The sequence below is a fragment of the Ostrea edulis genome, chromosome 5 (assembly GCF_947568905.1).
Source record: "Ostrea edulis chromosome 5, xbOstEdul1.1, whole genome shotgun sequence".
NCBI classification, from domain to species: Eukaryota; Metazoa; Mollusca; class Bivalvia; order Ostreida; family Ostreidae; genus Ostrea; species Ostrea edulis.
In genome coordinates, this window is record NC_079168.1 from 47,261,666 (window position 1) to 47,275,072 (window position 13,407).

Sequence of the window (13,407 nt, forward strand, 5' to 3'; positions counted from 1 at the left end):
GGTAATTTTTGTTTTGGTCCGATCAATATCAGTTGTTGGCCGGACCAAGTGTCCGATAATTTTTTCCCCAATGAAATACATGATTAGATAAATTTTCAATTTTTAGCAGCATATCCCAAAATTTATTCTGATCTTTAATCATTGCAAACAGAAAACGTGTTTCAAATAATTCCCCCGAGAGGGTGATAATACAATTGAGCAATATCCCGTGAAACTACAGATGTTTTTGAAGCGTTTGAATTAGGTAATAAATAACATGTAAATAAAGCATTTAAACTATACTCTGATCAAGAAGTACTTGAACGACATGGACATGTTTGATTGAACAATTTGAGTTACACGAATTGCTCGAGTTTAAAAAAAAACGCGTATTTCATAACACTGTTGTTGAACACGAGATGGAAATGTTTACTCCACTGACGAATCTGAAGTGAAATGCTTGGGTTAATAAAGTACATCGCCGATGCCATTCTGGACCAGAAAGTTCAAATTTACATAAAAGCTTCCTGACATTTTCTTAAAGTCGTGGCTCCCGGTGGTAGGGTAGGGCGACAATAGGGGATCAAAGGTTTACATGGGAATATATAGGGATCATCTTTAAAAATCTTCTTCTCAAGAACCACTGGCCAGAAAGTTCAAATTTACATGAAATTTTAAGCTTCCTGATATCGTGTAAATTCAAGTTTGTCAAAACTATGGCCCCCAAGGGTAGGATGGGGCCACAATAGGGGATTAATTTGCATATAAAATTTTGGTCTGGTAAAATGTGATTTGATCCAGTAATATCTCAACTATTACTGGACCAAATGTCCAGTAAGTACCAGAAGACCCTTGGGAAGCACTGTACTAGGGAAAATCTTATAAAATCATTTTCTAAAGAACCACTGAGCCAGAAAAGTTTACATTTACATGAAAGCTTCCTGACATAGTGCAGATTCAAATTTGTAAAATTTGGCTGGGGCCACAATAGGGGATCAAAGTTTTACATGGGAATATATATGAAAAAGACTTTAAAAATCTTCTCCTCAAGAGTAGCAAGGCCATGATTAGCCATATCAGTATGCAAGCATCCTCTGGTAGTGCAGATTCAAGTTTGTTCAAATCATTTCCCCCAAGGGGACATCAAGAAGGGTTCAAAGTTTTACATAAAAATAGATAAGAGGAATTAGAGAAAAAACATGCAGGAATTTTTTTGAAAATCATATTAACATGCAAACATTCCCAAATTGTGTTTTGTTTTAAATTATGGACCATGAGATTAGGGTGGAACAAGAATCAGGAAATGAATTTAATATGATACACAAACATAGGAGAAAAATCTTGAAAGAAAAACCTCTGCTTTTCCAGAACAGCAAAGCCATGTCAGTGATAATGATATTGAAGCATTCCTATGTTATTTGGATTCCAGTTTGATTAAGTTATGAATCAGAGGGGCTGGGATGGGGTCATAATATGGGTTCAAAATTTTCCATGGGAGTGAAGAGGGTAAAAAATGTTTATCTTAAGAACACCAGGACCAGGGTGACTCAGGTGAGCATTGTGGCCTATGTGCTTCTTGTGTAATTAATTATAATAATAATCAAACTTCTAATTATAGTTTCAAGTCACTAAAGAACAAACAAATGCTGTTCTTGTACCGGTATGTATTCCACTGTACTTAAAAGTCTAATAAGTGCTGAGAATATTAGTACCTAGTATAGTATTAGTTTTCAAATTTGCCAAACATATATCCATTGTAAAAAGTATTTATATGCTGTTGTAACTGTAAATTGTTCACTCATCATTTAGCAAAACAATACAGACCTAGTGAAAGCCAAGAAAGGGGACAAATCTAAAAGGGAATCCCTATTAGACGGGAATCCCCTAACAAGGACGGCAGTATCAGCAAAGGTGATTACAAATTTATATATATCGTTGTCAATGTTCTTTCACATCTATACACCTCCAATACATACAAAGGTGATATAAATTATATTTCAATGTTCTTTCACATCTTTACACCTCAAATAAATACAACGGGTAAATGGGAAAAAATATTTTGATATACATATGTATATCATTTCAAAATGTATTAAAGGGTTGTTTATATGAAAAATGTCTCATTCACATGTACAATAAATTTGTAGAAATAAGGTATTTCTTGAAATCATAATCCTGAATTCTTTATTTCACATTGAAAGGTTACTGTCAAAACCAAAAATTATGTCAAAATGGTTTAATACAGATAATTTTTTCATGAATTCACTATTTTATACTGGTGCAAAAAAGGTGAAGTCAATACACCGGTTTCGAGATACGCTCGAGTTATTTCCCTTTGAAGAACTCTCGTACATAGTAAGGCGCGAAAAAACTTGTTTACATGCAGGAGTGGGACGAATATTCATCACTGCATAAGTGAATGTACTCATTAAGTCTCTCATACACTGTTTCATCACCCGAATTCAACTGATACACAAACTAAGTAAGTGATAAGTATTCAGGGAGTAATTAGATAATTGGAATTCTTATTATATCACGTAATTTTATTGGTCGTAGGTATCATATCCTGAATATTACTTTCAAATATGACATTGTTTTTATGTTTCTGCTTTAGTAAAACATTTCTTTCAATAGTATTTTGTGTTTCCAATATTTACATATTTAAAGAGAAGCCGCTTTTGATACATTTTATCGTCTTCCTCACTGACAGTAGGTTCACTCTGTCCCACTTAGGCCTTCAAAGTTCTACTAAATGTACCTCCTACACCGGAGAGCTCTTATCTCGAAACTGGCGTATTGCACATGTGTATCAGAATTCATGTGCACTGAAGTAACAATACTACTCTGTTTAGTTAGAATAATCTACCTGTTTCATGATCCCCTCACCCTTACATCTATCATATAATGAATAGAACATAAATAATCTATGTCATGACCCCCTCACCCTTACATCTATCACATAATGAATAGAACATAAATAATCTATGTCACGACCCCCTCACCCTTACATCTATCACATAATGAATAGAACATAAATAATCTATGTCACGACCCCCTCACCCTTACATCTATCATATAATGAATAGAACATAAATAATCTGTGTCACGACCCCCTCACCCTTACATCTATCATATAATGAATAGAACATAAATAATCTATGTCACGACCCCCTCACCCTTACATCTATCACATAATGAATAGAACATAAATAATCTATGTCACGACCCCCTCACCCTTACATCTATCACATAATGAATAGAACATAAATAATCTGTGTCACGACCCCCTCACCCTTACATCTATCATATAATGAATAGAACATAAATAATCTATGTCACGACCCCCTCACCCTTACATCTATCACATAATGAATAGAACATAAATAATCTGTGTCACGACCCCCTCACCCTTACATCTATCATATAATGAATAGAGCATAAATAATCTGTGTCACGACCCCCTCACCCTTACATCTATCACATAATGAATAGAACATAAATAATCTGTGTCACGACCCCCTTACATCTATCATATAATGAATAGAACATGATTTTTTATCCCTGCAGTTCTTGACTATATGTAAAATGTCAACCAGTAACTGTGAGTGTGTACCTAAGCTATGTGCACCAAGCATTACTAATGTGTGCAATTCCTGACTGTCAGTGGAATGTCCATAGATAGAAATGTCATATATTAGATTGGGTATCCTGTTTGGGATAAAACACTCCAATTGGGATAAAATACAAGTACCCCAATTTCCAATGTTACTCTCACTTGTATGCAATATATATATATATAGATATATATAGATATATATATATGATGTATGTTTACTCTTACAGCCTAAAAATGGTTCAACGGTCACAACAGCAGCACCACCACCACCACAACCACAACCTGGCCAGAAAGTAAGCACAGAATAATGAGCCAGGAGTTGAAAGTATGGCACCTACGTGAATTGCTGTTAAAAATATTTGAAAAATCTGTCAATGTTCACTTGTAACTCATCTGAGCTGAAGGCTATGGTGAGATTTTCTTATCAACTTTTGTCAGTGGTCTTTGTTAAGTAAACTTTTCACATCTATATTCTGCTCAAGAACCAATGAGTCAATTTCAATTTGACACAAAATATTCCCGAGTAAAGGAGGTATAAATTTGTTCAAATGAATGTTCAAGCTCTCTTCCAAGAAAGATATTCATGAAATGGTAGAAATAGAGCAGAGGCATTTAAGTCTTTCTCTCCCAAAGCACTCATCCAGAAAACTTAACTTTGAAATATCCTCAAATGATGTTCAATGGGAGATAGTAGTGAGTTATGTTCCCCTGTTTCCTGCTAGGTGGCAGTACTTGTCCCAGTCTAGAACATCTTGTTTTGCATTCGATGCGAGGTTTAACAATATATTTTTTTGCTTATATTTTCAATCAGTACAGCGGACTTTGCAAAAGAAATTATCATGAAGAACTACAAATAAGGTTTAATGAGTTTAGTTCAGTTTAAAAATGAATGAAGAAAAGAATCTCAGGTCAGAATAGAGAACTTGTCAACAACTAATTTGATATTTAAAACTGCAGGTTATATTCAAGCATTATCTTTGCAAAATTGAGCGTGACTTGAGAAAGAAGAAAAAACCAGACCCAGATTTCTACATGACACTGCCAAATAACGATACATGCACGAACATCAATTCAGAATTCAGATCAATTCAGATACCACATTCCGTGGTTTGAAATGACCACTTGTGAGATACTATTATATGTACATCTATTAGTATCTCACAAGTGGTCATCTCAAAAGCTTACAGAAGGTAGAAACTGACTATTTAGAACGACTTATGAGGGTGATTGGTGGGGAAATAACATATTTTAGATAAATTATTGGTTCTGTATAAAAATAATTTCCTTCTAGAAGGGGGGCTATGTACATAAGATCTACCGGGTATACAAACTATCCACACTTCAGGTGCCTGTGGAAATCATCACTTGGACCGGGACATGTAGCACCACTATATTGGGAACAATAACTCAATTGCTATCCCCCATTAGTCAGCCTAGGCTTTTGGGGCCACAGTAGAGGTTGAATGAAAATCTTAGCCTTTTGTTATTTCATCATAGTTATGTCACATGTTGCAGTAAGACATTAATTTTCTTAATTTTTCATAGGACAACCATGTTCAAACACAGGATTTATTCTTGTGTTTCATTTCAAAATACATGTTGATATCCTTGGTAACATAACTTATACAGTTGGATGAAAGAGGTTGTAAATAGACATGAACCAACTGACATATTTCTTTTTTAGGACCGTCCAGCATTCCAGAAGACTTGGAGAGATGGCTACTTTGTTTTTATTATGCAAATTACTGATTCAGAAGGCTCAAAATTTCAAACCGAAGGTAAAATAAAACGGAGGTTACATAGAAACTATGAAAATTCTACCCAAGTTTCATTGGCATATCAGAAATGGGATTTTTAAAATTGTTTATTAAATCTTAACAATGCTTTTCAGAGCTATATGTAACTGTTTTTGCTGCCATATGCCTAAGAAATAACTGTCGTGTTTCTGGGATCTATGTGGTGATGAATCAAATGCTGAAGACAATGAAAATGTTGTATGTCAACAAATGCAAGAAAAGAAGTTTTATGCAAATATCAAAAATGAAAATGAACACTTTTACAGATACACGTACCGTTAAATAGAACTAAGGTTTTTGTGTTTTCTTTTTGTGAGACATTAGAGAAATTGAACTTAAGCTTTCTTTAACAGTGGAAGTGGAAATGTATGGGGATTATGGATTCATTTCTGCTGTAGACATGCCTCTCCTTGTTGTAAGTATTTATCTATAAGTTTTTGTAAAAAATGATGAAGTTAAAAATCTGGGTCCAGTTGCTCAAATGTTAGTTGAGTTTAACTGATAGTTAACTTCAAGTTAACACTATATGAATGTTCAAGTTAATGACAAGTTAACTGTCAGTTAAAGTTAACTAACCTTCCTGCAATTGGATCCAGAAGCTTAAAGTTTGAAGAAAGAAGACAAAAGATTTTCCTTTGTGTATACTGATTGATAATGTATTATTTGTAGTTCTATGGAGTGATGGGAATTGTATACATTATCTATGGACTTGTGTGGTTGGTTCTATTGGCCTGCAGTTGGAGAGACCTCTTGAGAGTTCAGTTCTGGATTGGGGGAGTTATTGTTCTGGGTGAGACTTTATGACCAATATAAGTACATGTACTTTAAAGTTCATGATAGCTCAGTGGTAGAACACCCTCTTTCTTGTTGGAATGTGGTATGTTGAAATTGAGGTGAAAGTTGAGGGTCTTTTGATTGAAGGTCCTATGTCACAGGAGGCATTTACACAATAAAGTGCTCTGTCTTCTAAATTGCCTAACATAAATAAAAAGTAGCACTTCACTGAAAGCTGATTCAGGCTATCCAGCGGCCCTGAAATTCCTAAGAAATACTAATTTATTTTAATTTTGCAAGAAATCCTAATTTAAAAAAAGACCCTAATTTTTGTTTACATGCTGCTAGGAGATTTGGTTCCGCAGGTTGTGAGTTCAACCCTGGGTGGGGGCGGAAGTGGGTATCCAAATAAAATGAAGTGAAATTTTCTGTGCTATATATACTCTAGCAATTTTGAAACTACATCACACTAAATCTGTCTTAAAGGGAAAGGCAACCCTAACCACATTGTTGCTTTTATAAATAAAGTATTACTTGCTGATATCGTAAATGGCAGTCTTTAACAACAAAAATCCTTGTTTAACAAATAAATCAATATTAATCTATCTTATGTTTTAAATTACCCGCCGCTAAGAGAGTAGCCATTGAAGTTAATTTCTGACGTCACACCGTCGGTTCTGATTTATTTCATCAACAGCACTGTAAACATGACAAATCACGAACAGTTAAGTTTGGAGCCGTATAGATTTGAGCCCGTTCTTTCACAAGAAGAAATTAAGAAAAGAAGACGTTCAGTTGAGTTGCAAACCAGGCAGACGGTACACGTTCCTTCATACAAATGTCTCGAACCTCAACTTGTCATTATACAAATGATGGATTCTCGTCTTAAACTTGTATTGTAGTACTTAATAAAAATGTTCAAACTTGAAAATTCGAATCATGTTGAATCATTCTTGCATAGCATTTGGGCTAGTAAAATTTTATTTGGGCTACCAAATTTTTCACTCTTACTTGCCCAATGGGCTTGTGATAAAAATCATTAAGCACGAAGACTGAATCCTATCAGTGATTCAGATTGGCGTCGGCCATTGGCAAATGACTGATAAATATTGAAAATGGCCGGCTAAAATTCTCCAGAAAGGCCAACATGGCCTATGAAATTTTTGTTTTTCGGTCAGTACGGCCGATCGTTTTTAGTGTTTATTGGCCACAGGAAAAATTGGTTTGTCTTAAAACAAGTACTCAATCGATCGTTTGTAAAGAAGATTTTGGTTGGTTTTTGAAAAACTTCCCATCCAATCAAAATTACCTTGAGAAAAAAAGAAATTGGTGCCCCTGTTGATCTCGCTTGTGTTTTCAACAATCAGCGGGGAACCAGTTTTGAAAAAAATGGCTTCAAAGAAGAGATTCCGGTTTGATGATCATGATTGGCAACAATCCCTATTAAACATTAGATTTTCCGGTTGCGGTAGCTCTGTTCTTCGTAACTAGGAGGTCGTGACTTCGAGTCCCGCTCGTGCCATAGCCACATCAAACCTAAGAAGTAAACATGGTTAGTGATTGCTCCTTCGCCAAACGCTCAACATTTACTAGATTTAGAAGTGAGAATCACGCGTCTTTCTGATGTGACCTTAAAAACGGAGGTATTGTGTCGCGGCAGGCATTGGCACATTAAAGAGCCCTCACTGCGATGACCCTGAGTGCTCAGCATAGGTCTAAATTTGTGATACTTCACCTACAACTGGTGACGTCTCAATTATCGACAGAATGAAAAACAATCAAACAATAACAACAGCAAACAACACCCTGCAACACAGGAACGACCGAAAAGAATTCCGAAACGGTTGACTGCAGTCATGATAATTAAACTGAAGAATTGAAAAATAAAAAGTCAGTTTCATTTTAAAGTTTTGAGTTTGTTTTGCAGCATTGCTTCACATGTATTTAGGGCCTAAAGTTTTCATGGAGTTAGACCAAAATGGCCGATAATTTTTGTATCATTTAGGCCCTCTGTCCTATCAAATTGCAGTCCAATCTGAATCACTGTATCATTTATCATGTAAAAAAAATTTGGTTTGCCTTCCCCTTTAACATAGTTTGCCAATCTTATTCAGACTATGCAGTGAAAGGCAGTTGACCAGTGGATCCATGTGTCAAGCTTGTTTATTGGTTGTGACTGTGACAAAGGTGTTACTATTAAGGTTATAGCCAATAACAGCTGAGACAATGGAACCCTGGAAGATGCTCTTCCTTTACTTAAAGTATTTTTTGTGACTTTATTTTCAAATTTCCAAAGGTAAGACCATTTAAATGTTTTAAACTCCCCTAATTTAGTTATAAAATTCCTAATTTTAGCTCTAAAATTAGCTCTAATTTTTGGTCAACAAGTGCTGGACAGCCTGCTGATTGTATCTTAACTTGAGTGAATGATTCTCAATCGGATATAAAACTCTTATTTATGTTCTATAAATAATTACAATGTACCATTATTGAATCTTATAAATACTGCATTCTTTGATCTGAATTGCTTTCATGTTTTGTTTTCAATAGGCATGCTAGAAAAGGCAGTGTTTTATGCAGAATATCAAAGTATTACCACACAAGGCCACTCAGGTTTGTCAGAAAACAATTCTAGTTTGTATACTATAGTTTTAGGTCAACTGAGTCACTTACATTGTAGATGACTTGTGATTTGTTCCCATCATGTCAAAGAGTTATCAACTTATAAATTGTAAACATTTGAACAATTCTGAATTCTCCTCTGAAATTTTTGAACTAATTTCACCAATCTTAATATGGAGCCTTTCTGGATTTATGACTTAAGATGTCCAAGATAGGCTATATGGATCATACAGTGAAAGTGTAGTAAATTGGGGAAATGTTTTTTGTATTACTACTTTTTAGCTCACCTGAACCGAAGGTTCAAGTGAGCTATTCTGATCACATTTTGTCCGACGTCCATCTGTCTGTCTGTCCGTCTGTCTGTAAACTTTTCACATTTTCGACTTCTTCTCCAGAACCACTGGGCAAATTTCAACCTAACTTGGCCAAAAGCATCCTTGGGTGAAGGGCTTTCAAGTTTGTTCAAATGAAGAGCCATGTCCCTTTCAAAGGGGAGATAATCACAAAAATGCAAAAATAGGGTGGGGTCATTTAAAAATCTTCTTCTCAAGAACCACTGGGCCAGAAGAGCTGAAATTTACCTGAAAGCTTCCTGACATATTGCAGATTCAAGTTTGTTCAAATCATGGCCCCCGGTGGTAGGATGGGGCCACAATAGGGGGGATAAAAGTTTTACATACAAATATATAGGGAAAAACTTTAAAAATCTTCTTCTCAAGAACCACTGAGCCAGAAAAGCTGAGATTTATATGAAAGCTTCCTGATATAGTGCAGATTATAAATTGTTAAGATCATGGCCCCCGGGGGTCGGATGGGGCCACAATAGGGGGTCAAAGTTTTACATACAAATATATAGGAAAAATCTTTAAAAATCTTCTTCCCAGAACCACTAAGCCAGAAAAGCTGAGATTTATATGAAAGCTTTCTGATATAGTGCAGATTCAGGTTTGTTAAAATCATGGCCCCCTGTGGTAGGATGGGGCCACAATAGGGGATCAAAGTTTTACATACAAATATATAGGAAAAATCTTTAAAAATCTTCTTCTCAAGAACCATTGGGCCAAAGAAGTTCACATTTACATGAAAGCTTTCTGACATAGTGTAGATTCAAGTTTGCAAAAACCATGGCCTCCAGGGGTAGGTTTGGGGCCATAATAGGGACTACGGTTTTACATGCAAATAGATATGGAAAATCTTCTGATATGGACCAAGGTGACTCAGGTGAGCGATGTGGCCCATGGGCCTCTTGTTTTAAGTGTCTTATTAGCAGACAAAGAATAAGGGGCGTTATTGGTCAAAATATGCAATATTTCGAAAGTTCTTAAAACCCAACAAGCTCAAAAGCGTAGAATCAATGCATTCCAATGATATATACATAAAATCAGGTTATTTTTGCTGTAGATAAATTTTTGACATTATTGCAGGTCTATGAAATTTTCAAAAATATCTTTTTGTGAAAATAAAGTTTCCTATGTGGAGTCCTCTATCAAGTTTATGGTCATCGTTGAAAGGACCTCCCCACTTTAGCTGTAGCTTGTGGTCCCTTTTTACCATCCCTCTTTTTAAAGAAAAATTGATTTATCTATTATAATTTTTTGTAAATATTTAACACTTATGTATCTCAAGTAAGTGTACAGTCCTTTTCCCCTGGAATATTGCAAGATAAAGCGAAGAAAACTCAGTTTTAAATGGTCACCCTTAGCCTGAAATCTACAGAATTACTACCCAAGGTCAATACAGGTAAATGAGGTAGACAGAAAATGTATAGTTTTTGCAGATTTTTACTGTATTTATTTTTATGAATTTCATCACCAGCACAAGATTGTATGTTCTTGCCTTTTGGATATAATTTTCTTTATTACAAAAAAGATTTATGATAGAAAAGAGAAATCTGAACAACCTTGTGCTTGATATAAACAAAGGGTTTAAAAACCGGTCATTTGATAAATATCAATAGAGATTTAACAAAAACAGGCAACCCCGACTTCAAAAGATGGCATAGCTCTTAATGTTAACGAACTTTTCAGTAAAATAAGATACCAAACCTGTAAGTTAAAGTTTTAATGAACATCTTGGGGCATTGTAAATTGCATAATTCAAACTGTGATGTTTTATTAAATCATCGGGGGTCGTATGTCACAACTAAAGTTGGGAGGTCCTTTAGTAGTCTAAATTTCAAATAAATTTTGTATGTGTGAATGCTAATTCGAATATAGAGTAGTTTTATACGCCCATCTTTAGACAGGAGGTATTATGGTACAGCGATGTCTGTACGTCCGTCCGTTCGGAGTTTTCTCTTTATAATTTCATTTCCCTTTCACATATCATGCTAAAACTTGCTGTGTAGCTTCTTTGTGGGTCACTCTAGATCATACTGCAATTTTGATCCATTTCGACCTTTTTTCCAGGAGTTTTGCCCTTTTTAATATGGAAATAATTATTATATGGAGGGTACATAATTTATCCGCCCTACTCCTCCCACAGTTTTCAAATGAGAGCCTTCTTATTTTGTGTTTGTATGGGTATTGAAGATGTATATGTGGGATGGATTTTGATTTTCTACAATTTTTGAGAAAATTACAGGTTGTTGAACATAGTCTATTTGGAAATTAATATTCTATGGAGGGTACATAATTTGTCCGCCCAACTCCTCCCACAGTTTTCAAGTGAGGACCATCTTATTTTGTGGAGTGTTTGTATGGGTATTGAAGTTGTGCATCTGGGGAAGGATTTTGGTTTTCTTCCATTTTTGAAAAAAATTACAGGTTGTTGAACTTGGTCCATTTTGAGGAAATCTCGATTTTTAAGCTAAGACCCTTTGTTCATATGAAAGTTTGTCACAGCCTCATGATGGCTGATACTACCTGAAGCAAAGTTATACAAATTATAGCACAAGAAAAACACCCTATGTAAGCATTTCACGGGTGTATTATGTACCGTTTGCGGTACTCTTATTAAAAGATTACACACAACGTTAGTCTTTCAAATTCATATGAAATTTTATTTATTAATAGTATATGCTTGGGTGAATAAAGATTTTCTACGTAAGGTTCTTTCTTTCTTATAAAGTATTTCAGTCACATTACACATACAGATATATCTTGTAGTAAACGGAGCAGTGATTTTTGCGGAGCTTGTTTCCTGTCTCAAGAGAGCACTAGCCAGAATTCTCATCATCATTGTCAGTCTGGGATTTGGAATTGTGAAGTATGCAACTCATTATGTAGAAATGCTTGAATAATATATTCCTTTACAAGGAAATTCAGAAATTGACATTATACTGACCTTTCAGAATGTAGATGTATAAACTGTACTTTGATGGTGTAATCTGTATATTGAATAGTAGATATCGCATTTGAATCTTGTTCACAGCTGTGTTTGAAGATACTGATTTCTTGAAGTGTGTTACAAGTTTTGTGTTGCATGACAACAGAAAATTAAAATTCTAAGTGCATCTTAGCGAACAGCTTATCTAGCATATAGTTTCATTATGCATATTCATTGTCTACACAAACAGAGGACACATCTGATTATGATGATCATTTTGGGTATTACACATTAAATTTTCAAAAATGTATACAATCATACAGATAACTGCATAAAGTGTGAAATATATTTTCCAGGCCCAGACTTGGTACCACTTTCCACAAAGTTGTTGGCATAGGAGCACTGTACTTCATTGTGGCTTCCATTGAAGGATGTATGAGACAACTTAAGGTCAGCTGAAGATTTATCTACTTCATATAGATATATTTGATTGGTGAATATAACAGCAGAAGAAAAAAGAGAGAACATTAGGCCTATGACTACATTGTTTGCCTGAATGGTTACATTTTTCCCATGTAAAATTGTTATTGTGGCCCTCATGTTACCCTGGGGTCGTGGTGTTAACAAAAATGAATAGACAATACATGAAGTTGCTTGCATATTAAATTGACAAAATGGTACCCTTTTGGGTTATTGTGAAGTATTTTTTAAGAATTTTCCTATATATTCCAATGTAAGACTTTGAACTCATACCGTTGCCCTGCCAGGGGTGTTCTGGTTTGAACCACCTTGAATAGTCATTTGATAAGAAAGTTTTCATGCAAGTTTTGGCACTTTATTTCTTTGGGGGGGGGGGGGGGGGGGTGTAAATAATATATTGTTAGCAAATTTATGATCTGTTGAAATCAGACATGTTTTTAGAGCAGTGTGTCTTTAGTTTTAAGAAGTAAATTGATTTACTAAATTTAGATGCACATGAATAAATCTATAGCATTTAGCATTTCGACCCAATTCCAAATTTTAGGTGCACCAATTTTTTTTCAGTACTGTGACTTCGCTTACATTCGTGAAGATATTTTTAAGATATACCCTCTAGAATGATTTAGATGTGGATTTGTTGTTCTTCATCATAGTTCACATTCTTTAGTTTATGTAGCATATGGATACATACCACAAATATTGGACCCAGTGAAAATTAGCAATTTCATTGCGACATCTTTGCTTTACAGCCCAAGGGAGATAATTCAACAGATGTGATGTTGGCAACAATTCCTTTAGCTGTTATAGATGCCTCAATATGCTGGTGGATATCCTTTGAACAAAATTTTCATAAATAAAGTCTAGTCAATGCTA

The 13,407-nt window shown here is 35.0% G+C and overlaps 1 protein-coding gene across 1 annotated transcript in view; it reads left to right on the forward strand.

Annotated features, from left to right (window-relative positions):
- LOC125649943 (transmembrane protein 87A-like) overlaps nt 1-13,407 on the forward strand; it is a 38,418-nt gene that overhangs the window by 15,372 nt on the left and 9,639 nt on the right. Inside the window, exons 5-14 of the mRNA XM_056164620.1 lie at nt 1,598-1,639; nt 1,789-1,890; nt 3,823-3,888; nt 5,280-5,373; nt 5,745-5,806; nt 6,061-6,181; nt 8,716-8,778; nt 11,895-11,994; nt 12,411-12,504; nt 13,284-13,361. Coding sequence (XP_056020595.1) covers nt 1,598-1,639; nt 1,789-1,890; nt 3,823-3,888; nt 5,280-5,373; nt 5,745-5,806; nt 6,061-6,181; nt 8,716-8,778; nt 11,895-11,994; nt 12,411-12,504; nt 13,284-13,361 — 822 coding nt within the window. The remainder of the gene's footprint in view (nt 1-1,597; nt 1,640-1,788; nt 1,891-3,822; nt 3,889-5,279; nt 5,374-5,744; nt 5,807-6,060; nt 6,182-8,715; nt 8,779-11,894; nt 11,995-12,410; nt 12,505-13,283; nt 13,362-13,407) is intronic.